The 27,722-nt window shown below is 33.7% G+C and overlaps 1 protein-coding gene across 4 annotated transcripts in view; it reads right to left on the reverse strand.

Annotated features, from left to right (window-relative positions):
• Positions 1-27,722, reverse strand: part of LOC111057664 (stromelysin-2) — an 82,497-nt gene that overhangs the window by 8,217 nt on the left and 46,558 nt on the right. For all 4 annotated transcript variants that reach the window (XM_039439551.1, XM_039439552.1, XM_039439554.1 and 1 more), the window contains 8 exons: positions 20,425-20,571; positions 17,167-17,325; positions 15,173-15,321; positions 13,213-13,381; positions 11,882-12,018; positions 10,976-11,117; positions 8,100-8,281; positions 4,802-5,024 (listed from right to left, as the gene is read on the reverse strand). In XM_039439551.1, the coding sequence (XP_039295485.1) occupies positions 4,802-5,024; positions 8,100-8,281; positions 10,976-11,117; positions 11,882-12,018; positions 13,213-13,381; positions 15,173-15,321; positions 17,167-17,325; positions 20,425-20,571 (1,308 nt within the window). The remainder of the gene's footprint in view (positions 1-4,801; positions 5,025-8,099; positions 8,282-10,975; positions 11,118-11,881; positions 12,019-13,212; positions 13,382-15,172; positions 15,322-17,166; positions 17,326-20,424; positions 20,572-27,722) is intronic.

Below are 27,722 nucleotides of genomic sequence, written 5' to 3' on the forward strand. Positions count from 1 at the left end.
ATTGTTTTATTTAAGAATAGTTGTTTATTTATTTTTTTATTTCATTGACAATTATTACAAATCATAATTATAATAAATATAATATGATTGGGCAAAGACAACAGGCATAGCCCAAAACTGTCTTCTCCCAAATTTTTACAAATAAAAGTTTCAAAAAAGAATAAGGTTAAGATTTCACTTTCACTTCAAAACTAATGACTAAACTAAAAATTTTGAATTTTAATATTTAAATTTTGATATATGTTGAGTCAATAGATAGAGAAAATTTAATACGAGTAATCAGATCTTAATGATTGTGCTCATAGATTAATATGAATGTCGTAGCTCAATCAAATCTTGTTATTGTACAAGGAATTTGAATTTTCCTCGACTTGGTTAACGTAAGAATGATGGAGAGTTTTGCGGAAATTATATTTTGGTGAGAAAATGGTGAAATTGTGCTTTTGTGAAGTAAGCAATTCCCAGAAATCGAATATGCTAAATTAACCCAAAAACTCGAAGAGTGTGCTAGTACATCGTCCTAAGAAATAAGCTTTTATGTGATCGAAATGGTTCCATAATGGGTAATATTTCTAGAGAATATTGTTTTCTGGCTGCTGAATTTTCAGAAAGACCATTCTTTTTTGTATTGATTTTCCTTTCACTATTTCCTCCTTTTTCCAATTATTGGTATTTCCCATTCTTGAATACTTTTTATATTTCTCGTCATAGATTTCCAATAATCTGGAATAGGCCTACAGTAATTCTTTCTTTTGAAATTACAATATATTTTTCTGATTCATTGAAAACTTGAATGTTATTTCGTCGTAAGATCCTGTTCAATCGATTAACAATAATCTCCTTCATCTATTAAATAAGTAGGCCCTATTTCTTTTCCCAAGTTGAATTATAAGAAATTTATAACAACTGACCATTTTCATTTATGTGGTCATTTTAATAGAATAAATACAGATGGAATTGAATAGAGAATGCATTTATTCGAATGCTAATTAATATATAATTATTATTTAACGAAAATCCTAAATAAATGCTGCAAATCACCCCGAAGACATTAGGATTTTCGTTAAATAATAATTAAATAATAATTAGAATAAATACATCTTGTAGTGGATAGAATGAACACATTGGTATTGAATAATCTTCATTATTTCCAAAGCAAATGAAGCCATGGAAATGGATCGAATACAGTGCAGTAAATTACAGTATATTGCAATACTACTTAGCGCTAAATCTACCATTACCTGTGTCATATCAGAGGCCCGATAGAATACCATGGTGTGAAGATATATATGGTGCAATACATGAGATACAAATAGAAAATGGAAAATGCTTACAGTTTTGTGCAGACGTCCAGACAAGATACATAATAGTAATGCCAACATGCAAAATTGAAGCAACATGCAACACATTTTGAAATAATTGCTGAAATGCATAATTCAAGAAATCAAAAACAAATAATTCATGAGGCTGAGGTTAGACCAAACGAGCTAAAGCTCCAAATCAATTTGAAATCCACTCAACAATCAATTTTAATCGCATTAATATTACAATAATCTGGAATAGGCCTACAGTAATTCTTTCTTTTGAGATTACAATATATTTTTCTGATTCATTGAAAACTTGAATGTTATTTCGTCGTAAGATCCTGTTCAATCGATTAACAATAATCTCCTTCATCTATTAAATAAGTAGGCCCTATTTCTTTTCCCAAGTTGAATTATAAGAAATTTATAACAACTGACCATTTTCATTTATGTGGTCATTTTAATAGAATAAATACAGATGGAATTGAATAGAGAATGCATTTATTCGAATGCTAATTAATATATAATTATTATTTAACGAAAATCCTAAATAAATGCTGCAAATCACCCCGAAGACATTAGGATTTTCGTTAAATAATAATTAGAATAAATACATCTTGTAGTGGATAGAATGAACACATTGGTATTGAATAATCTTCATTATTTCCAAAGCAAATGAAGCCATGGAAATGGATCGAATACAGTGCAGTAAATTACAGTATATTGCAATACTACTTAGCGCTAAATCTACCATTACCTGTGTCATATCAGAGGCCCGATAGAATACCATGGTGTGAAGATATATATGGTGCAATACATGAGATACAAATAGAAAATGGAAAATGCTTACAGTTTTGTGCAGACGTCCAGACAAGATACATAATAGTAATGCCAACATGCAAAATTGAAGCAACATGCAACACATTTTGAAATAATTGCTGAAATGCATAATTCAAGAAATCAAAAACAAATAATTCATGAGGCTGAGGTTAGACCAAACGAACTAAAGCTCCAAATCAATTTGAAATTCACTTAACAATCAATTTTAATCGCATTAATATTACAATAATACCCCTACAAGAATATACATCTGGAGGATTTGTTCTGAACAAAAGATTCAATAAAATCTGGATAAATTCAGTTGAAAAATGTGTTTTGTTTCAATGTGGAAATTAGTAAAGAATTGGAAAGTCGCACATAACCTTTATTTGGACAATTTATTTTATTAAATTGGGATGAAAAGAAGTTTTGGGCTGTAGTCTGTTTCTTTGTTGATTGACTGATTGTACATGATGAATAAATTGAATAATTAGATAAATAAATGAATAAATAAAAAGCTGTGAAGTCACGATGAATAACTTCGGAGATTCATACACTTTTTGAGACATAGTTTATCATGCACCTCATGATATTATGTCGGTTTGTTAGTAAGTGTTTTATGCTCCAGAACTCTTGCTTTAGCTATTTATGCTCGTTTGGTGTAAACCCAGCCCAATGATGAACACATATATAGATAAAATAATTGAATAGTTAGCGAAAAATTGTTAAGCTTGAATAATTAAAATGGAAACCTCAGTGGAAGCTCTGTCAGTATGTTACGGTTATGCTACAAAAAATATTAGTATTGGGGATTATAACAAATTATATTATAAAAATAATAAAATAATAGAGAGTATTAGTATTAGGGATTATAATATATTCTATAAGAATAATAAAATAATAGAGAGTATAAGTATTAGGGATTATAATATATTCTATAAATACTAGAATAATAGAGAGTATTAGTAGGCCTATTAGGGATCATAATATATTCCATAAATTTAATATGAAAATACTATTATCACTCTAGTAGTTGGCAAACAAGAGATGGAATCAGGATTGGGATTCTGTTACTCAATGAAAATTGAAACTAATAAATGATTAATTATAGTGAAAGCATCTAATGACCCCACTTGATTCTGTGCTGTGAAGGAGGATATTTTGAGTCCTTCCATTGAGAATATATAATAAAAAATTCAATAAAACTTCTAAGTGAAAAAACACTCACATTTCTTGATGTGAAAGGAGGATATTTGGAGCCCTCCATTGAGAATATATAATAAAAAATTCAATAAAACTTCTAAGTGAAAAAACACTCACATTTCTTGATGTGAAAGGAGGATATTTGGAGCCCCTCCATTGAGAATATATAATAAAAAATTCAATAAAACTTCTAAGTGAAAAAACACTCACATTTCTTGATGTGAAAGGAGGATATTTGGAGCCCCTCCATTGAGAATATATAATAAAAAATTCAATAAAACTTCTAAGTGAAAAAACACTCACATTTCTTGATGTGAAAGGAGGATATTTGGAGCCCCTCCATTGAGAATATATAATAAAAAATTCAATAAAACTTCTAAGTGAAAAAACACTCACATTTCTTGATGTGAAAGGAGGATATTTGGAGCCCCTCCATTGAGAATATATAATAAAAAATTCAATAAAACTTCTAAGTGAAAAAACACTCACATTTCTTGATGTGAAAGGAGGATATTTGGAGCCCCTCCATTGAGAATATATAATAAAAAATTCAATAAAACTTCTAAGTGAAAAAACACTCACATTTCTTGATGTGAAAGGAGGATATTTGGAGCCCCTCCATTGAGAATATATAATAAAAAATTCAATAAAACTTCTAAGTGAAAAAACACTCACATTTCTTGATGTGAAAGGAGGATATTTGGAGCCCCTCCATTGAGAATATATAATAAAAAATTCAATAAAACTTCTAAGTGAAAAAACACTCACATTTCTTGATGTGAAAGGAGGATATTTGGAGCCCCTCCATTGAGAATATATAATAAAAAATTCAATAAAACTTCTAAGTGAAAAAACACTCACATTTCTTGATGTGAAAGGAGGATATTTGGAGCCCCTCCATTGAGAATATATAATAAAAAATTCAATAAAACTTCTAAGTGAAAAAACACTCACATTTCTTGATGTGAAAGGAGGATATTTGGAGCCCCTCCATTGAGAATATATAATAAAAAATTCAATAAAACTTCTAAGTGAAAAAACACTCACATTTCTTGATGTGAAAGGAGGATATTTGGAGCCCCTCCATTGAGAATATATAATAAAAAATTCAATAAAACTTCTAAGCACTGATCTGTTATTTTTTCTACGTTGAATTCCTCCCATCCTTCTCCCTTCTCTACTCTATATTGTTAAATATTAATCTCTATAGACCCAGGTTCTAAGACAATTATTAAATCTTATAGACCATTTAATCTGTATTTTTTCTCATTTTCAATCACATATTCCCATCCTTTCCCCTCTACTCTTGTTAGATTAATCTCTTTAGGCCCAGTTTCTTGGACACTTATTAAATAATCTAATAGACCTGTTGATCTTTATTCAATCTGTAGATCTAATGATCAATTAGATCTTATGAGTGTCCCAGAAACAGGGTATTAATTTTGTTAAGGGTTGTGTTGTGGTCATCCTCTAACCTGCATCCTGAATCATATCGTTGTCGCCGTTTTGAGTGGGGTGATGCTGTTCTCTGTGTAGCCGCGACTCGTCGGACTGCATTGAGCCGCCACTGACAGAGCTTCCCCTGTTGGCCGCCAGATAGCCCTTCGTACCAGCGCCACTGCTGCCCTTGGTGGCCGACCGGCAGCCGAACCACCAGTAACCTGCGCTCCTTGGGAACGCCGGGTCTGCTGAGTCAACCTGAAGGAACAAGAACAGAGAAAATTAGTGCAGTTTTCCAGAAGGAAGAGCAGGAAAAAGAAAAGATGAAGAAAGAGGAGAAGAAGAAAAAGACGGTGGAGGAGGAGGTTTTGGGAGATGAGAAGGAGGAGATCTTGATTGATTTTTTTTAACTATAAGAGAGTTTTAGGGTCTGCAGCAACTTCTCCATGCGTTCCGGGAAGCTTTCCTTGCATGAGAGTATTTATTGTAAAAGAAATTAAATGTATATAATATCCATAATTTTATTATTTACTAGCTGGCCCGGCGAACTTCGTACCGCCAAATAGTTAATGCATCTCATGACAAACTTTATTAGCTTGAGACACACCTGAGGATGCGGTATTTTGCATTCAGGTGCTTTTTGCTTATTAGTTTGAATGGAAGAACTCACACTGAATCGGGCATGGCGTGGAACGGTGTGATAAGGCAATCTCCGTAAGATCAACACTTTTTATCACCAAGCCGCGCCTCCTCAGGTGTGCTTAGCCTCAGCTTAATCTGATGCACTATTTTTTATGAAAATTATCCAACAATCATAATTTACATTTATATCTCAATATGGACTCCCTATGTGCTTAGTTGGTTGTTCAGCAGTTTGTATTTTTAGATATAGTTGAATGCAGCTTGCTGGGAAATTGAATGGTATATCTCCTTGCTGCTGATTTTCCCGTGCATATTCTGAATTTACAGCATTTCGAGTTCTATGACCCAAGCTTGGTCGTCGTTCGTACTGCGGCATTATTAGAATTATATTTTATGATTCAGTAGAAAGAAAATAGAAAAACAGATCTACCGACGGCTGTTGGATGACGCAATGATTGTAACAGCTGATTTTTATTTCTGTTTGTTGCCAGCTCACAAATCTTCTCTCATGAGGATTACATGTAAACTTTGAAGGACAGTAAGAAAGAGTTCTGAAGTCGAATTATAAATTTGATAGGCTATAAACCTGGTCCTGAACATTTTCAAACAAAACTAAAAAAAAACGTCAAATTCGGTGCACACATAAAAAAGTTATTGAATATTAAAATTTGAGGCTCGATTTTTATTATATAGATTATTATTATTATTAGTTTGAGCTCTAGATGATTGAGTATTATTTTGTATGCATTGTTTTTGGCAATGAAGTTTATTATTATTAGATCGTTGATATGATCGCACTCCCATCCTGGAGGAAAAAAATAGAGTAAAATCTTGTAATTTTTCAGGAGGAGGAGGAGGAGGAGCTGGAGGAGTTGGAGGAGTTGGAGGAGTTGAAGGAGTTGGAGGAGTTGGAGGAGTCGGAGGAGTTGGAGGAGGTAGGTAAGTAAGACGTCATTTCTCACTATATAGGACAATAATATATTGCTAATAAGCCAAATTTGGCTAGATTGTGCTGTATTGCATGTGGTCCGTTTGCACAAGATGCTGTTAAATTTTGATCGTGATTAAATTGCAACGAGAACGCATATCTGAAAAGAGGGCTTCTCTCGATTGGTTCTCGTGACATTCAACCCTGGTTAAAATCTATCACAGTTCAAGTATCCTGGTTAAGACTATAACAGAACTTTTCAGGATGGCTGTAAATAAGATATCCATAGTCAGGCTGATCGCTAATATTCGGAACGAATAGGCACCAGCAGAAGAAGAAAATATATCAAGCTTTCCTGCAACCAAATCATGAGGTCTATAATGTTTTGAGATAAAGATGATTTATAAAACTCCCACAGCATCCAACCATTACAAGTCTACTTGAGAAATTTCGTAAAATGCTTTTGAAACGCAAAAATGAATTGGTGAAAATTAAATTTTTAGTCCCGCCTTCCAGCTGAACCTGCGAATCGTAAGAAAGCAGTTTATTCTTGAAAAAATTAATTTTCAAGGAGAATGCGTTTCTGAAAAAGGCTCTTCGAATGTTTCTCGTGACAGTTAATCCCGGTTAAAATTTATCAAGCTTCCCTGCAACCAAATCATGAGGTCTATAATGTTTTGAGATAAAAATGATGTAGAAAATTCCCACAACATCCAACCATTACAAGTCTACTTGAGAAATTTCGTAAAATGCTTTTGAAACGCAAAAATGAATTGGTGAAAATTAAATTTTTAGTCCCGCCTTCCAGCTGAACCGGCGAATCGAAAGAAAGCAGTTTATTCTTGAAGAAGTTAATTTTCTTTACAAGTTGCATCATGAGTGATAAACAATAACTGACATAATGGGACTGCTATGTTTTGGGAGTGTGCTTTGAGATTGAAGAACTAAACTCAGATCCAAAACAAATCCACAACTTGGATCTGAATATTTTGATAGTCCCCCCATCAAATATTAAAAAAATAAGAATTGAGTTCTATTGATTAGTATTTAATAAGAATTGAGTTCTATTAATTAGAATTACTTCTATTAATTAGTAGTCTATTCAATAAGAATTGAGTTCTATTAAGGCTGTGCAAAGGCTAAAAAAAACTTTCTACTCGTGATATTTTTCAAAGTTTTTCGATTTGTATATAATCAAGCTATCAAAATGGAAAAGTTTTCTCAGGAAAACATTTTTTTTCTGATCATTACTTTTCGAGATATGAGCGCCTAAAGTTTAAATTTTTGGGACAGAACATTTCAAATTCGGTAAGAGATAAATCCATGAGATTCAGAGGATGGATTCTTCATGGTATTGTTGATCTAGTAAAACAAAATTTTCTGAAAATATCAATTTTTGAGAAAGTTATTCAATTTACCAAAAATAACTCAACTGAAAGTTATTTTTAGTAAATTGAATAAGTATCTTAAAGATTGATATTTTCAGAAAATTTTTGTTTAACCAGATCAAAAATACCATGAAGAATCTATCCTCTAAATCTTATGGAATTATCTCTTACCGAATTTGAAATGTTGTGTTCCGAAAATTTGAATTTTATGCGCTCATATCTCAAAAAGTAATGATCAGGAAAAAAATGTTTTCCCGAGAAAACTTTTTCATTTTGATAGCTTGATCGAGATCTTTGAAAAATATTACGAGTGGAAAGTTTATTTTCAGCCTTTTCACAGCCTTTGCTCAGTTACTAATATACCAGTAAACTCACCGCGAAATTCCTGTCATTGAATCGATAATAGTTTCCTCCCTTGAAGAAGTAGGTGAATCCATTTGTGTAGTGCAGGGCAGCATCCAGATTATCAGGCACTCCCTCCCAATTGGAGATTGGTTTCGGGTAGGTGTTCTTAACGGCTGGTTTTTGGGTCGGGTCGAACCTCCAGAACTTCGAACCTAATGAAAGAAATTGCAATATTATTTATAGAAATTTGATCACAGATGATGTGGGTGAGCCTCTTGGTTGAAAAATAAGTTGAAGAAGTAATAATAATGATCATAATTTAGATCATGCTCTGCCCCAAATTTGATAACAGGAGAAGTTTTAGGTGGGATCAAACCTTCAGAATCTCGAGCCTGATAAGAGAACATGTTATATTATTTAGAGAAATTTTATCACAGATTGAGAATTTAGTTGAAAAATAAGATGAAGAAATAATGATAAACTCTTTAGATCATGCTCTGCCCCAAATTCTTTAACAGGAGAAGTTTTAGGTGGGAACGAATCTCAAGAACTTGGAACCTGGAGAAATATTATGTATTCTATCAATAGAAATTTGATGAAGAAACAAGAATTTTGGTAAAAATATTGAAATTGGAATGAAGAGCTAGATCATGTTATGTTCAAAATTTGATGAACATATTTTTTTTATTTTTGATACAATATTGAGAAGGAAAAACATGAACTTGCCCAATACTTATTCTATTTATAAATTTAGTTCATTGAATTGTCCAAATTAGAATTATGTTCACTACATCAATTTTCTCAATGCAATACTTACAACCGATTTAAACTCCATATAATATACTTGTAATATAAATAGAAAGAAAAATAAGAATCTCAGTACCCTTTTTGAATTATTTTATTACAACATGTTTCAACATTGATGCCATTTTCAAGTGATAATATCACTTATCCAATTGATTGTATTAAGTAATATCACTTGAAAATGGCATCAATGTTGTGATGAAAAAATTCAAAAAGGGTACTGAGATTTTTATTTGTCTTTCTATTTATATTACAAGTAGCCCTACCCATAGTATAAGTTGAGTATGTCGGTTAAAGTACACAATATAGCATGATGATTTTTTGATTTTTGATGTTCAAGTGTATACGACGAAAAAATATAGTGAATGAAGAATAGTTTGTCTAATTTATTCTATATTATTATAGATATTGGACATGCAATGATGATACTTTGAACAAATATATTTTCCTATTGGAATAGAATTTGTTCTGGAATGTCTCTTTCCCATTCCACTATTGTATTGCTTGTGATCCAATAGATAAACAGAAGAATATTGGTTCATATTTATTGTCAAAGCAATAATCGAGTAAATTGATCAATCAGTGGAGGATCAATCACAGGATCATTGTTCGAATTGATTAACGCAGAAGTACTCGAAACTAATGTTAATTGAACTATAATCGATTCCAGAGCCTAAATATCGAGCAGAAAAATGCATGTCTTGAAGGAAGTCATTTTATTGGTAGTTGTCTGAACTATCAAATTTGAAGGCTTTCATTGGTTGAGACTAGACACGCCCATTGTGAGCGGAGCATTCGAAAACATTTTTCAAGTTCAATATTTTTATTATTTCACAAATGATAAGAGTATTGAATTTTCCGTTGGTTTTTCTACCTTTAATATTTCCATTGTTTGAAATGCTAAGGTATGGTATTTTCCATTGGTTGTTTTCTGTCTTTGCTAGTTTCATTATTTGAAATGATATTGGCCCATATGAATGAAACCAGAGCAAATGCTCATGAGCAAGAGCATGGAGCATAAGAGTTTGCTCATGAGCATTAGGTAGAAGCATAAGCATTTGCTCATTTCTATATGAATAAGCTTTACCTTATACTCTTACCTTTTGCTCCTGAACTCTGGAGCAAATGCTCACTTATTCTGAAGATGTTTCATCATTTGATTCGCTTTTGTAGCCTTAATTTGTTTTTATAGCTCATGGAAGCGCTAAATATGCAAGTAGGGTGCACCGCTTGTGTTTGCGTCGTCTGCTCTGTTTTCTATTTATGAATAGAGTTTTAGGTTAGTTGAGTTTAAAATTTTGAAATAATAGCGAGAAAAAATGTCATCTCTATAATAATCTTCAGCATATTCTTATAATATCAATAGCCTTCTTCTAATCGTCTACACTCTCATCTTATTTCCTATTCTGTGATGGTTATCTTTATATCAGATAGGTATCTTTTGTATTTATCCTTTTGCAGGAATAATGGTGATTTTTATATATCATGGTTGAATCTAAAAAGAGTTTTATAGTTTTCAACTATTGGTTGTGATCGTGTCTGGAATAGTTTCCTCTTACTCACACAAATTGGTTGAGCCATTTTACTATGAGCAGAAGGTGAAAAGCTGCTCCAGAGTAGACTCACATTTCTTGAAGCATTTGCTTCAAAAGTTGAGCAAATGCTCTAGTTCATTCATACAATTTGGAGCAGAAGCTTTTTACTTTTGAGCAAATGCTGAAACAATTTTTTGATGAGCATGAGCAAAAGGTTTTGCTCACGTTTATTCATAGAAAATGAGACAAATGCTCCATATTTTAGAAGTATAAGCAAATGCTCAACTTTATTCATTGTGTTCAAACTACAGTTTCAATAGTTTTGATATTTTAATTATTTCAAATTATATGGTATGATATTTACTACCATAGGAAGGTTTTCCTACCTTCAATATTTTAATCATTTTAAATTATATGGTATGGCATTTTCCATTGGTTTTTTCTGTCTTCGATATTTTCATTACTTTGAATGATAATATGGTATGATATATTTTGTTGGTTTCCCTACCATTCATATTTTGATTATTTGAAATGATATGGTACGTTTTCCTCCGCTGTATTTCCTACCTTTGAAGAAATAGATCTTTCCATTGCCACTCCATACCATGGCCGCATCAATGTCATTGGGAATGCCAGTGAATCCATCGTTGATCTCCTTGGGATAATCTCCATCCATTTTCTTGCCGGTGTATCTCCAGTATTTCGAACCCTTTCAACAAAAATGATGGAACAGATTCAGCGATAAAGCAACGTTGAAAATTATTACATTGAAGGGGGTTTTTGGCGAGAAAATAACCAGTCTCGTTTCCAATGGCATCATCACTTACACCATACTTAATATTATTAAGCCCCCCCACACACACACACACATCGATTTTTGTTCGTACGACAATATGTATTTACTACAATTTATTTTTTTGAATTATCCTCAGTCTGATCCAGTCTAATTATTCGGATGTTTGGGATGCAATTTATTATAAATTGAAAAATAAAAACGATATAATAATATTTTGCCGTCCTTATGGATTCTATCAAATCAAACGGAATTTGACAAACATCATCTGCTTAATATAATAGAATTTATAAGGACGGAAAACACCGTACAAACAAAAATCGATGTGTCTGTACGGGACTTGGAGATTGAAGTAAATTTTGAATGATTGAAACAATATATTGATTTTCGATTTGTGATTGAAATTATCGTTCCATTGAGTATACAATCTGTAACATGATAGAAGAAATAATCAAGGAAAATATTCCTGGATATTCCAAAATGAATTAATAGCATTGAGTTCAAGCTGGAGATTCTTGGAGTTGAAGTAAACTCAAAAAGGTTTTTGAAGGTTTTGGAACTGTTAACATCTCTTCCATTCCTCCGGAGGAATAGCACAGCATCTCTGCTTCTAGTGCAAATTTCCAGTCTAAATATTTTGAAAATAAGTATTGATCTCATGGAGGATATGATAAATTTACCTTGAAGAAGTAAGTTTTGCCGTTCTTGTAGGTGAAAGCAGCATCTATGTTACCAGGCAGTCCAGGCCAACTCTTTGAAATGTGTTTCGGGTAGCCGGGAGCAATGCTGTCTTCCGTCAGTTTCCAGTAGTATTCACCTTAAAAAATAATAAATTAATTATGATAGAGTTTTATGATTGGATTTAGAGAATTTAAAAAAAAATTCTGAAAATTCATGAGTGACCTCTGGGATTTCTAATATACTGAAACACATCTCTCTTCTTAATCCCTTTCTATTAATTGATATTTTCCCAAACAGATAATTATTGATAAAAACATCAATATTTCTGAGCGACCACGAATACAATCGCTCAGATAGAAATTACTGAGATATTGCAATTATTCAAATGCTAATGAATTAATTATTATTATTAAAAGAAAATCCAAATTAAATGCTGTAATTCACCCCGAAGACTTCTGCTACTGCAAATATTGACAACAGGGTAAACAGCTAGATGGAAATTCGATAGTTTTTGAATAGTAGCGCTCATCGAATTTCCATCTAGCTGTTTACCCTGTTGTCAATATTTGCAGTAGCAGAAGTCTTCGGGGTGAATCACAGCATTTAATTTGGATTTTCGTTTAATAATAATAATTAATACAATTGCTTCCTAATCGCTTGATCAATCCAAAGAATTAAAATTCAATTTTATTTCATACTAGCAGGAAACCCGTGCTCCGCAAGGGTCTATTTTAAAACTTGACAAACTGAAAACTTGATGTAATGAAATCTTGAAGAGTTTAAAATAGGCCTATAACCATCCTCGACTTATTAAGAATCTATATGCAAAAGTTCAAGTTAATCAGACCAGTAGTTCAGACGTGATGATGCGTCAAACATAATTTTCCTATCCCGCACGTGTATGAGACAGTTCTCCCCTTCATTATAGTATAGATAGTAATATGTGCCTTCTTCTTTAGCTTCAATCATTAGATCGGTAGGCAGCTTTCCATCGTTTTCTGTCGAGAGCTGTACTTTTCAGTTGGATGTAGCTCTGGATCCCTAGATCTTTGATAACTTACTTCAGATATTGTAGCCGGGGTCTTCCACGAGCCCTTTGTCCAGGCAAGAATAGTATATATCTATATACTATCCTTGTTGTCCAGGTGCCTAGGTACACATATATGCAGCCGATATGATCACACCCCTACTTCGAATTAATCCAGACTGGCATTGCAGGGGTTGAGAAAATGCTCTGGGTGAAAAAAGACAATGATTTACAAAAATCCCAAGTAAATATTATATTTTTCATCATTTTGAAATAGATAATTGAAATTGAATCAATGCTCACCCTTGAAAGTATAGGTGACACCCTCGGCAGAATTGAATATAGTGTCGATAGTGGCATCAGCACATAATTCTCCATCCTCCTCTGAGGGAGGCTCATCAGTGGCTGGCTTCTTGTCTGATCCCTCTCCGTCACTGTCTCCTCCCGAGTCCTTCTTCTTCCCGTAGAGTGCCTGAAGAGAGAAAAAGAGACAAAATATAGTATTCAAATTGACTTGTCAATTAGATTGTCAGATTCACAGGATTGATTTTATAATTAATTTATTCAATAGAATGAATAGTAGGTTTGTGATTTTGTATTCAAATTTTTCAAATAAGTGTAATATTTCTCAAATTTTTTATTCATTGTGATTTATTTGAAGTATTCAAACCTTCAAAATTAGAAATCTTCAAATCTATTCCTGGATCGAGAATCAAGTGACGAAGCAGTGTGTGATATCATAACCTCAACCTATGGACAATATTAACTTTTTATACAATTTTTTTCTTTTTATTTGAACAAAAAACAAGTGAGTTACAAAGATATACATAATAACAATATTAGTTTTTTGTATGGTTATCTAGTGCAGCAGAACAGCTTAGAAATTGCCTTAGTATGCTTCACACGTCAGGATGGTGGCTGAGTTGAAGTTGAAGGGCACTCAGCATCCTTGTGAAGTCGATTTGTGGTAAAAAAAAGTCAATAGCTGGTGACAAGATGTTGGCGATCTCGGTGCATCGTTCTACTGGAGAGACATCACTTTTGATGCATGGCTTGAAGGGTCGGTGCCTCCTGAATGCCTGGATGGCACAACAATCTCTCCACAGAGTGTCCCTGAACTCCATGCAAAGATTTGTGAAAAAACATTACATCAATTTTCCTCCTGGAGAGAAATAGTACTGGCTCAGCCTAGTTTTTCCTTCAATATCATAATTATATTATGATTGTTGTATTTTGTGCAATAAATTGATGAAAAGAAATGAAAATGAATGAGCCTTTCTTATTTCCGTCGAGAGCCTGGAGAGAGAAAAGAGACCAGAAAAAATATACAAATGAACGAATTACCAATTACAGTCAATTAAATGGGTACTTCTTCTTACCATATAGAGCCTGGAGAGAAAAAAGAAAAGAGATAGCGAATGAGAGACAAATATTGTGGGGACTAGAAACAGAAGCTGCAAAGTACATTGTTTTCGAAATTGAGTTATTGGTAGGCTACCACTGTATGCTGTATTGTGTCTAGTTTCAGAATATCTTACTTTCAGAAGCAAAAATTTTAATATCCTTGAAATACTTAATTTTAATATCTGAAAAGTGGCCTTAGTTGCAAAATCATCATTATGAGATTCAGAGCATACAAATTGACAAATAACCATAGATTGCCAGATTAGGCGGAATCTACATAATTATGTTCAATGAAATTAGTCTTTCTTCTTACCATAGAGAGCCTTGAGAGTAGGAAAAAATAAATAGAATAAGAGACAAATAGGATACAAATCAAGAAATAACAGTTCATTATCAGATTCAGAGACATCAAAATAAATGCCTTGAATAGAACTAGTCTTTATCCTTTCCCTTGAGAGCCTGAAGCGAAGGAAAGTAAGCGAATAAGGGATTTTGATCCTAAGAAAGAAAATACTTTCTATTTCATGATTAGATCAGAATAATAATAATAATATCGAGTGACCTGGCTGGCTGAGGTCTGGTGTCAGAGTTTTCAGGTCGAAACTGATCAATTTCAGGCCCTCTGATATAACCTAACGACTGCTTTTTAGGGAAGCCGGGCCCGACGGCTTGATGTGTCCATCCGAAACGCGGGTGTGGCCCGAGAATCAGAATTATTGAAAGCATCACATAATTTTACTGAAAGTTTGATGAACCTTTTCCATTATTATTGGATAAAATTCGATCAATGGAAAAGAAAACACTTTCATTATACCATGATAAGATCAGTTTTATTGGATGCATTTGTGTTATAATGTACCTGAATAGCTTCTACGTCATCATCATCCAGCTGGAAGTAGGGTTCATAGCCTCTGTAGAAGGGTGCCATCAGAGCACTCCTCACATCAGAGTGAGAGAGACCGAGAGAGTGTCCGAACTCATGGGCTGCTACTTGAAATAGATTGGTACCTGCGAAATGAAAACATAAATAGAATGGCAAATCAATTTCATGAATAAATTTGATAACTAAATTTGAATGCTTGTGAAATAGTCAATGGTTATCATGATGACATAGTTGCATTACTGTAAATATAATTAGCAGGAGGAATAATAATAATAATAATAATAATAATAATAATAATAATAATAATAATAATAATAATATAATAATAATAATAATAAGAAGAAGAAGAAGAAGAAGAAAAAGAAGAACAAGAAGAACAAGAAGAAGAACAACAACAACAACAAGAATAACAATAAGAAGAAGAACAAGAAGGAAAGGTTGAAAATATTGCACTACCATTTCAAAAGAAGTTATTGAAAGATTATCCTATGATAAGGTATGCATGATTACCTGATCTAGTGTTGACAGTCCATTTCTCAGCGTCATCAAAATGAGCGTCCCCGCCATAGATGGGGAAAAAAGCATGGGCCAGAGTCCCCCCGGGTCCATCAAAGGGGTCTCCGTCTCCATGTTCCCCTCTCTCGAATCTGATTTCTATGTGAACTGGACCTGTTCGCAAGAGAAAAATCATGGATCATCAGAGAGAAATTATGGTGAATGGAGATTATGAGTTTGAAACATCAATGAACACATATAATTTCGTATTTAATTGCGATATTTAGGTGTCCCACGAAAGGTGTAACAGCCGAAGACATGGATTTTGCATGAATATTTGCATAAAATGTTCATGAAAATATTCTACTCAGTTCATGCATATTGTACCGTCTGTATTCTCATAAGTTCGCATGTAGAATCAACCGCTTCCACATAAACTGTAGCTGAATGAAACTACCCCTCATATGATAATATACGACTTTGAACTATCATAATTCCTTCGTTTATCGATCGATTTCGCTCAGTTAAAGCTTAGTTTGAGGAGAATATCGATGACTTCCTTCTGTATTCTCATCATTTCCCATGTAGAATCAACCGCTTCCACGTAAACTGTAGCTGAATGAAACTACCCCTCATATGATAATATACGACTTTGAACTATCATAACTCCTTCGTTTATCGATCGATTTCGCTCAGTTAAAGCTTAGTTTGAGGAGAATATCGATGTCTTCCTTCTGTATTCTCATCATTTCCCATGTAGAATCAACCACTTCCACGTAAACTGTAGCTGAATGAAACTACCCCTCATATGATATATACGACTTTGAACTATCATAACTCCTTCGTTTATCGATCGATTTCGCTGAGTTGGAGCTTAGTTTGAAGAGAATATCGATGACTACCTTCTGTATTCTCATCATTTCCCATGTAGAATCAACCGCTTCCACGTAAACTGTAGCTGAATGAAACTACCCCTCATATGATAATATACGACTTTGAACTATCATAACTCCTTCGTCATCATCATCCAGCTGGAAGTAGGGTTCATAGCCTCTGTAGAAGGGTGCCATCAGAGCACTCCTCACATCAGAGTGAGAGAGACCGAGAGAGTGTCCAAACTCATGGGCTGCTACTTGAAATAATTGGTACCTGCGAAATGAAAACATAAATAGAATGGCAAATCAATTTCATGAATAAATTTGATAACTAAATTTGAATGCTTGTGAAATAGTCAATGGTTATCATGATGACATAGTTGCATTACTGTAAATATAATTAGCAGGAGGAATAATAATAAGAAGAAGAAGAAGAAGAAGAAGAAGAAGAAGAAGAAGGAGAAGAAGAAGAAGAAGAAGAAGAAGAAGAAGAAGAAAAAGAAGAACAAGAAGGAAAGGTTGAAAATATTGCACTACCATTTCAAAAGAAGTTATCGAAAGATTTCCCTATGATAAGGTATGCATAATTTATTACAGTACCTGATCTAGTGTTGACAGTCCATTTCTCAGCGTCGTCAAAATGAGCGTCCCCTCCATAGATGGGGAAAAAAGCATGGGCCAGAGTCCCCCCGGGTCCATCAAAGGGGTCTCCGTCTCCATGTTCACCTCTCTCGAATCTGATTTCTATGTGAACTGGACCTGTTCGCATGAGAAAAAATCATGGATCATCAGAGAGAAATTATGGTGAATGGAGATTAAGAGTTTGAAACATCAATGAACACATATAATTTCGTATTTAATTGCGATATTTAGGTGTCCCACGAAAGGTGTAACAGCCGAAGACATGGATTCTGCATGAATATTTGCATAAAATGTTCATGAAAATATTCTACTCAGTTCATGCATATTGTACCGTCTGTATTCTCATAAGTTCGCATGTAGAATCAACCGCTTCCACGTAAACTTTAGCTACCCCACGAATGAAACTACCCCTTATATGATAATATACGACTTTGAACTATCATAATTCCTTCGTTTATCGATCGATTTCGCTCAGTTAAAGCTTAGTTTGAGGAGAATATCGATGACTTCCTTCTGTATTCTCATCATTTCCCATGTAGAATCAACCGCTTCCACGTAAACTGTAGCTGAATGAAACTACCCCTCATATGATAATATACGACTTTGAACTATCATAACTCCTTCGTTTATCGATCGATTTCGCTCAGTTAAAGCTTAGTTTGAGGAGAATATCGATGTCTTCCTTCTGTATTCTCATCATTTCCCATGTAGAATCAACCACTTCCACGTAAACTGTAGCTGAATGAAACTACCCCTCATATGATAATATACGACTTTGAACTATCATAACTCCTTCGTTTATCGATCGATTTCGCTGAGTTGGAGCTTAGTTTGAAGAGAATATCGATGACTACCTTCTGTATTCTCATCATTTCCATGTAGAATCAACCGCTTCCACGTAAACTGTAGCTGAATGAAACTACCCCTCATATGATAATATACGACTTTGAACTATCATAACTCCTTCGTTTATCGATCGATTTCGCTGAGTTGGAGCTTAGTTTGAAGAGAATATCGATGACTACCTTCTGTATTCTCATCATTTCCCATGTAGAATCAACCGCTTCCACGTAAACTGTAGCTGAATGAAACTACCCCTCATATGATAATATACGACTTTGAACTATCATAACTCCGTTTATCGATCGATTTCGCTGAGTTGGAGCTTAGTTTGAAGAGAATATCGATGACTTCCTTTTGTATTCTCATCATTTCCCATGTAGAATCAACCGCTTCCACGTAAACTTTAGCTGAATGAAACTACCCCTCATATGATATATACGACTTTGAACTATCATAACTCCTTCGTTTATCGATCGATTTCGCTGAGTTGGAGCTTAGTTTGAAGAGAATATCGATGACTACCTTCTGTATTCTCATCATTTCCATGTAGAATCAACCGCTTCCACGTAAACTGTAGCTGAATGAAACTACCCCTCATATGATAATATACGACTTTGAACTATCATAACTCCGTTTATCGATCGATTTCGCTGAGTTGGAGCTTAGTTTGAAGAGAATATCGATGACTTCCTTTTGTATTCTCATCATTTCCCATGTAGAATCAACCGCTTCCACGTAAACTTTAGCTGAATGAAACTACCCCTCATATGATAATATACGACTTTGAACTATCATAACTCCTTCGTTTATCGATCGATTTCGCTGAGTTGGAGCTTAGTTTGAAGAGAATATCGATGACTACCTTCTGTATTCTCATCATTTCCCATGTAGAATCAACCGCTTCCACGTAAACTGTAGCTGAATGAAACTACCCCTCATATGATAATATACGACTTTGAACTATCATAATTCCTTCGTTTATCGATCGATTTCGCTCAGTTAAAGCTTAGTTTGAGGAGAATATCGATGACTTCCTTCTGTATTCTCATCATTTCCCATGTAGAATCAACCGCTTCCACGTAAACTGTAGCTGAATGAAACTACCCCTCATATGATAATATACGACTTTGAACTATCATAACTCCTTCGTTTATCGATCGATTTCGCTCAGTTAAAGCTTAGTTTGAAGAGAATATCGATGACTTCCTTCTGTATTCCCATCATTTCCCATGTAGAATCAACCGCTTCAACGTAAACTTTAGCTGAATGAAACTACCCCTCATATGATAATATACGACTTTGAACTATCATAACTCCTCCGTTTATCGATCGATTTCGCTCAGTTGATGCTTAGTTTGAAGAGAATATCGATGACTTCCTTCTGTATTCTCATCATTTCGCATGTAGAATCAACCGCTTCAACGTAAACTGTAGCTGAATGAAACTACCCCTCATATGATAATATACGACTTTGAACTATCATAAATCCTTCGTTTATCGATCGATTTCGCTCAGTTGAAGCTTAGTTTGAAGAGAATATCGATGTCCTCCTTCTGTATTCTCATCATTTCGCATGTAGAATCAACAGCTTCAACGTAAACTTCAGCTGAATGAAATCACCCGGTGGACTACCCCTTATTTCCTGATAATATATTACTTTGAACTGTCGTATCGTCTTCGTTTTACAATGGATTTCGCTCGGTAGAAGCTCAGTTTGAGGAGAATATGTACTTATTGCGATATGAACCTGAATGAGAGTTAATTTTAAAGAACAATTCAAAAATAGTAATCGGAAAGATCCAGTTTGATGTTGAATCATGAAACTGACTTTTCCATCTCTTGAAATTACATTGGCATTGAAATGGATAATCATATCTATAAATGAACTGCTGATGGGCTCATAATAAGAAACTCAAGATTCCTATGAACCCACGTAAACTCAAAACTCAAGTTTATCAATGCACAACAATAATTATCAAATATCAATTCGGCACTGCCGGTGCAGTGGAGTACCTATAACTTATAGGTAAAAGCGCAGCCGGTGCCGGTTGCACAAAAGCCTGTTAAAGTTCAACTGTGATTGATTCCACGAGAACCAATCAAAGAAGCCGTCTTTTCAAAAACGCCTTATCTGATTGGTTCTCGTGAAATTAACCACGATTAAAATTTAACCGGCTTTTGTGCTTCCAGGCCTACGTTTTTCAAGTAAATAATGTGAACTCAAGTTTATGTAAACTCGAATTTACAGTGTTCCACTGTTTACATATCAGAAGTATAATTCTTGGCGGGAAATGTTTCTGAATGCTTCTAGAAAGAGAAATAAATCACTGATCAGGAATAAAATGTTACTGTGTGAAATTACCACTAACTTACCAGAAGATTTTTTAGTAAACGTGAGAGGCGTGACTTCACCCCAAACAGCGAAAGCTTTTTTGACCACGTCATCAACTTCTGACTTCCCAAGGGTGGCTGGATACTTGGAGATTTTGTAGGTCAGATTTTTCACTCTCCATCTGCTACCTACAAACAGGATAATTGAAATTAAAAATTCATGAAAATTCTTGGATAATTCACTAAATGGTTGTAAAAATACTGTTCTCTTCAAAATAGTTTGAATTACATAATTCTCTTCAGGTACAAGAATGTTTGGCTAAAGTCTTTACAAATTTATAAATATGGCAAGGAAGTCTATCAATTGAACTTAGTTTCATAGATAAATATCATCTACTATTATTGTTATATTTCATTTGTTCTTCTCTGGCATAAAAACATATTCTATTTTATTATGAGGAACAAATCAGAATAATTCAAACAATGCTACTGAATGATTCGAATCACTTTGGAATAGCTTCTATCTGCTAATGATAATAATAGTAGATGAACTCTAGATTCAACATATAAGTTCTTCCTAATAAAACGGCGAGCTTCATAGCAAGGTCGAGCAATTTGATAACTTCCTGGAATGCTATTGAGATAATCACTGTATAACTGTATATTCAACTATTACAGTACATAGATCTGTATATATTAAACAAGTATAGACCACAGACCGGCGGTTACAGTATACTTTCATTATATCTATATCTTCACATTATTATTATCGTAGTTTTTGCTACCACATCAATATATATATATATATTGTAACTAGGTGAGAGTCGTATACATAAACAAACAGTCCGTTTTTGTAGATATAGATATAGAAAGGAGATAGCATAAGAAGATATCCCATAGTATTATAGGAGGTCTATGTTCTGATTTTCGATGTTAACTCAAGCCGATAGTTCTAGTAGTAGTTTTTAGTGAAGCTATGTGACGCTGGTAGTCTCTCATACTGTGCCGTTCTTACACTTTCATCCCAACTACACAGTAATAAAATATAGTAGTCGGTTTAAATTAACAAAACTTGGCTTGAAATCTGGAACATAAATAACCTTCACCATGGGATATCGTCTTATACTATATTTTCTCTATGACTATTGTCTTCTTGGTGTGTTTGTAGAGTAAAGAAAATGTTGATAGACTGAGAATAGAATTTTTTTTTTGTTTTAAATATACATTATAACACAATTCCTAGAGCATATTACCATAGAGAAACAATAGCGTAAGTAGATATCCCATGGTATAGGACGTTTATGTCGCAATAACCGAATATGGTGTAATAACCGAAACCGGTCTTTCTAATTATCAATAAATCAGTGGTTTTTTGACAATTTCTTAGTCTTTTTCATTCAATATGAATAAAGTTGCTTTCAAGACCAAACCGATTTTAAATAGTCTATTTAGCTGGAGTAAAGACAAAATTGATATTTGGGATAAAAGCGGGGTGTACAAACTTAAATGTGATGATTGTAATGCTTGTTACGTGGGTCAGACTGGTAGAAGTTTCAAAAATAGAATTAAAGAACACATCAGAGATTGGAATAAACAAAATGGGGAATCTAACTTTGCAGAACATTTGATAACAAATAATCACAAGTTCACAGTTAAGGAGAATGTTGAGTTTCTGCATGTTAATAACAAAGGAAGATCTTTGAATATTCTAGAGGCTTGGGAAATAACAAGAGTAATTAAGGAAAATTCCCAGTATAGTTTAAATGACCAGATTCATTTCAACCAGTACAACACTACGAATTTAGTTTTATCATAAAATTGTAAGCATACATTAGTCAATAGTTTTTCCATTTACATATTTGTTTTATTATCTTTCACACTTGTTTTCTTGGTTCTTATTTTGTACTCAAAGTAAATTTTATTATAATGGCGATTCTGTTGCTTAAGCCGCAATTTTGTCACACCGTTGAGGGGGAGGAGACTGTCTAGCTAGGCCAATGGCAGGCGTTCATGCCCTCGACCAATAGCAGTACTCGCCTACTAGTATAAATTCTGCTGCTCTTGTATTTAGTTTTAGTTTATCAGAGATTGACAATGGTGTAATAACCGAAACCGGTCTTTCTAATTATCAATAAATCAGTGGTTTTTTGACAATTTCTTAGTCTTTTTCATTCAATCGCAACTTTTACTGTTATCTCAAGCCGATAATCTACTTAGTCCTTTCCCGTGAAGCTGTGTGACGCTGGTAGTCTCTCATACTGTGCCGTTCTTACACTCTCACCCCAACAATACAGTGAAAATCGACAGTAATCAGCTTGAGATAACAGTAAAAGTTGCTGTTGTTCTACGAATGTTTTTGTGATTTTTCTGGCTTCAAATTTATCAAGTTTTTTAATATTTTTCAATTTATTAATGCATTTTCAAGTGTAATAATAATTTGTTTCATCTTTCTGATCAACCGAGATACAAAATTTTTAGTATAATGTTTATTTGGACTGTAAATTTTTGTGATCTTTATAAAAGTGTTTTCATAACCTCATTTGGACTATTTTTATCAAAATTAGGGAGAGGAACAGTTTTGGGTTTATCCTGTTGATTCTCTCCCAATCATTAATTTGATGTTGTGATTAAGGAATGTAATAAATGTAAATGTAACATAAACGCCCTATACTATGGGATATCTACTTACGCTATTGTTTCTCTATGATATTACACATGAAAAATAGGTCAAGTGCTGATAGACTTGAGTCAGTAAATATTTGAGAATAAAGTTAGAGGGAAAGAGTTGAAAACCGATTTTTTAAAACCTGTACTTATACGACTCTACATTCAATACATCTATGAATGTGTATTTGTTTTTGTTTATGTGTGTTTTTCTCTTTGTTGAATAGATAACAAAATAAAATAATGCAAATACACTTGAAAACAAAATTATCACATGACTGTATCCACTGGTATGAATAAAAATTCGAGTGATTGGTTACATAACGATAAGAATAATGTCCCAATTATTTTACAGTAAACAATGTATTTGTGAATCGAATACATTCAATCACTAAATAATTAAATAGAGAATTAATCAATGAAGATGATTACAAAAATGCTGAGAATTCCAATAAAACAGTTATATTGATAGAGTTTATCATAAAACATACGTTTTTATCTTGGAATAGCATGGGAGTTCAACAAAGACAAATTGGAATCGAATAAATTGGAGTTGAATTTTATCATTTTCAACTCTTAATTAAATGAGATTTCTGGTATATTGTCATTCTCTATAACTTTATGTGAACTCAGTCTTGCAATAGATAAGAAGGCAACTTTGAAAATATTGTTTTGTGTTCTATGCTATGGAAAGTTACAGAGATTTCTAAGCAAAGCTTCATTCTTGAATAATATATTCTCTATTTTTGAAATAAAATCACACATATATTGTCAAATTCTACAGTTTTATTTGGTACAGTACCATGGTTTCGTGTGTAATAAAATTAAATTTGAAATAAAATCACACATATAATGTCAAATTCTACAGTTTTATTTGGTACATGACCATATGGTTTCGTGTGACCGCACAGGTTACATTTTCAAGCTAACTAAAAATCACCAAACCATGATCCTGTACCGAATAAAACTGTAGAATTTCACAATATTATGTGTGTTTTTGTTTCATTATGGAAAGATTCTACAACATTGACAGTGACTCAGCCGAATCTCTATTTTTGATTTAAGTAGATTTCATTTACTTGAGTCATGTTTTTGATTTAAGTAGATTTATTTACTTGAGTCATTTTTTTTTTATTTAAGTAGATTTCTTCTTTCCTATGGAATAGAATCCAAGTATGTAAGTCGTCATGAATATATGCTATCTACATCAATCGAATCTATTATAGTGAGGTGTACGTTATAATGGCAGTATTTGATTAACATTGGTGTTGCTATCCTTGTCTATCATTCGACAAAGCAGATAACGCAATCCTATTCTAGCTCCTCAACGTTGCCAGATCGTTTTTCGACGATGTAGAAATAAGATCAATTAACAAAATATATAATCCGAAACATGAAAGTGTATTATTCAATCATTGAAAGCAAGAATGAACAGTAATATTACATCAGATGTACCAGTTTATTTTTGTACATATATGTATCTTTTTCCACTGCCATTATAACAAGGACCTTACTATAGCGATTTACTAGAGAAAATAGAATAGTATCTTATCATACTCTTGAATTTATCGAGACAAGGAATACCCGGTAGCAATATTATTCCCGTCTTTCGGAGGAGACGATATACCGTCGGTCCCGTCTACCTAAAAAGTAGTCGTCATCACTCATCATCATCCCTCTCACTCATTACCCACGCACAAGCCCAAGAGCTTATGTGAGCATCACCCTCAGTATTATTATTATTATTGTTTCTTGGTTATTATTTTAAGTTTGATTATGTTCACTGGTAACCATAGTAAGTCATCCTGCACCACTAGATCTCGAAGAGTTGTATTGAATTCAATAGATGAATTGAGATCAGAGACTACTATTAATTCTTTATGCAGTAAATTCTTCACGAAGTTTTCATTCAAAAAACCATCCGATTTCATTAAATCGTTGTAAGAATATTTGATTCTATAGTGAGGTCCACGTTATAATGGCAGTGTTTGATTAGCAATGGTGTTGCTATCCTTATCTATCATTGAACAAAGCGGTTATCGCTATCTCTTTCTCGCTTTGCTCTGTTGGCAGATCGTCTCTTGAAAATGCAGAATTAATAATGAATTAACAGAATATTTCATGAAACTTTATTATTAAATTATTGAAAAATTATTAAATTATTGAAAACTCAATACTTAATAGAATATAATTGATTATTCTAAACGAGAATGAACAGTTAATATTACATCAATAAACCTGTATCAGCTACCGTCTATAGAAGGCATTGACAAGACGGAGGATCGGCAACGTTGTTCTTCTATCTTTCTCCACTTCCATTATAACGTTGACCTCATTATAGTAAACAACACTTCATCTACGATACTTTTAAAATTGACAAGAATAAAAATAATGAAAAAAGATTGAATTTTTAAGCTTTTGCAGCCATTGAAACTTTTCCCATGAAATAAATGTAACCAAGCCACCTCTGTGTATGTAGGTAATCATATTTCACCCGAATTATAGCTTCAAATGTGTGTAATTCGATCAAACCAGTCCGGAAGTCCGATAAAAGCTGCTATAATGTCTTTAGCTTCCGGTAGATGTCGTGTTTACGTTCTTCTATATATACGACCATTCATTGTAATAATTTATATCTATATATTCATGTTTTTAACTATTGTTTGATCATGTTTTACTGTCAACATTGGCTGGATGAAAAGTGTTAAGGTTTTAAATGAGGAATTCTGACAGATTCAAGTGAATCTGGTCATATGTTTTTGTTGTTTGATTTTCTCATTTAAATTTTCCAGTGTTGGTGTACACTTACTACATCCGAAAGACATCAAGCATTGTAGAACACATTGAAGATAGTTTTGGGTTGTTTTGGACATCCATAGATGAATATTCAGAGCCCACTTAAAATCGCAAAGGGTCTTCATTCATCATAATTTTGAGTTAGCATTTCAGGTAGTAATAATTCATCTGAATTAGATCTTCTACTTCTCCTTCTTATCTTCCTCGTCCTTCCTTCCTTTTCTTCTCCTTCTTATCTTTCATCTCCTTCTTATCTTTCTTCTTCTTCTTCTTCTTCTTCTTCTTCTTCTTCTTCTTCTTCTTCTCCTTCTTCTACTTCTTCTTCTAGTTCTTTATCTCCTTCTTCCCCCTCATCTAATCCATCTGAGTCTCTTCCTTCGTCTCCTTCTTCCACTTCTTGTCTTCCTTGTTCCTGTTTTTCCTCTTATTTTTCTTGGTCTTCATCATCTTTTCCCGTTTTTATTCCTCTTCCCTGTCTCCTCCTTTTTCCTCCCTTCTCTCGTTCTTTCCCATCATCTTTGTCTTCTTCTTCGTCGTATTCCTCGTCGTCTTCTTCTTCTTCTTCTCCTTCCCCTTATTATCTTCCTTCTCCTTCTTCCCTTTCATTCTTCTTCCACTCTATCTTCTACTGCTCTCTTTTCTCGTTTTTCTTCGTCTTCTCCTTCTTCTTTCTATTCCCTACCTTCTTCTACTTCTCCTGCTTCTCCTTCTACTACTTCATATTCGTGTTCCTTGTCCACTAATTCTTCTCCATCCTCATCTTGTTCTTCTTCTTCTTCTTCTTTTTCTCCTGTTAATTATCTTTATCTTCCTTTTCCTCTTCCCCAAGTCTTGAAATGTTTTTTCTCTTCATTATTTTTCTCTCACCTTTTACTCTTCTCCACCCTCTCCTTCTTCTCCTTTTCTTCTTCTTCTTCTTCTTTTTCTTCTTCTTCTTCTTCTTCTCTTCTTAATTATCTTCATCTTCCTTCTCCTCTTCCCCAAGTCTTGAAATGATTTTTCTCTTCATTATTTTTCTCTCACCCTCTTACTCTCCTCCACCCTTTCCTTATTCTCATTTTCTTATTCTTCTTCTTCTTTTTCTTCTTTTTCTTCTTCTTACCCTTCTTCCACCTCTTCTACTTCTCCTTCTTCTCCTTCTACTACTTCATCTTTGTCCTCATTGTCTACTTCTTCTCCTTCCCCATCTAGTTCTTTTTCCTCTTCTTCGTCTTATTCATTGTCGTCTTCTCCTCCCCCTTCCCTCCTCTTCTTCTTCTCCTCCTTCATCATATTCTTCTTTCTCTAATAATCAATCATCTTCTTCTTTAAAGTTCTCCATGGAAAATACAAGCAATCACGATCTCAATATTACAAAATCGAAGTTATTGTAGCGTGAAATTTTATGTAACATTGCCAAACAATGTTTTGCATCAACTCAGACTGATTAATTCCATCAGTTGCAGATGGGAGAGTATTGATGCTCTAATAACTCTTCAGCAACTCTCTACTATAACCACTCTATAACTAACTACAACTACAACTATAACCACAGCTATCACTATGTTTATGCCAGCCTGTCAATATTTCTCATCAAACAATGTCTCACCCAGATAACTCGAACCACAATTGGGTCACCCAACTTCTTAACCTACTTACTATCTCAAACATATCTAGTAGACTACCTCGAGATGCAGACACTCAAATGGCATTTCCTTTATTTTGAAATAGTATTTTCCTACAGTTACCTTGAAAAGTGGCCATTCCTGCACTGATTACAGAACGCAAAGAATCACTTTTCCTACAGATACCCTGAAAAGTGACCATTTGTGCACTGATTGCAGGCTGCAAAGAATCACTTTTCCGCACTAGTGCGCAAAGTGAGTACTTTGCGTACTCCA

The sequence above is a fragment of the Nilaparvata lugens genome, chromosome 13 (assembly GCF_014356525.2).
Source record: "Nilaparvata lugens isolate BPH chromosome 13, ASM1435652v1, whole genome shotgun sequence".
Classification (NCBI taxonomy): Eukaryota; Metazoa; Arthropoda; class Insecta; order Hemiptera; family Delphacidae; genus Nilaparvata; species Nilaparvata lugens.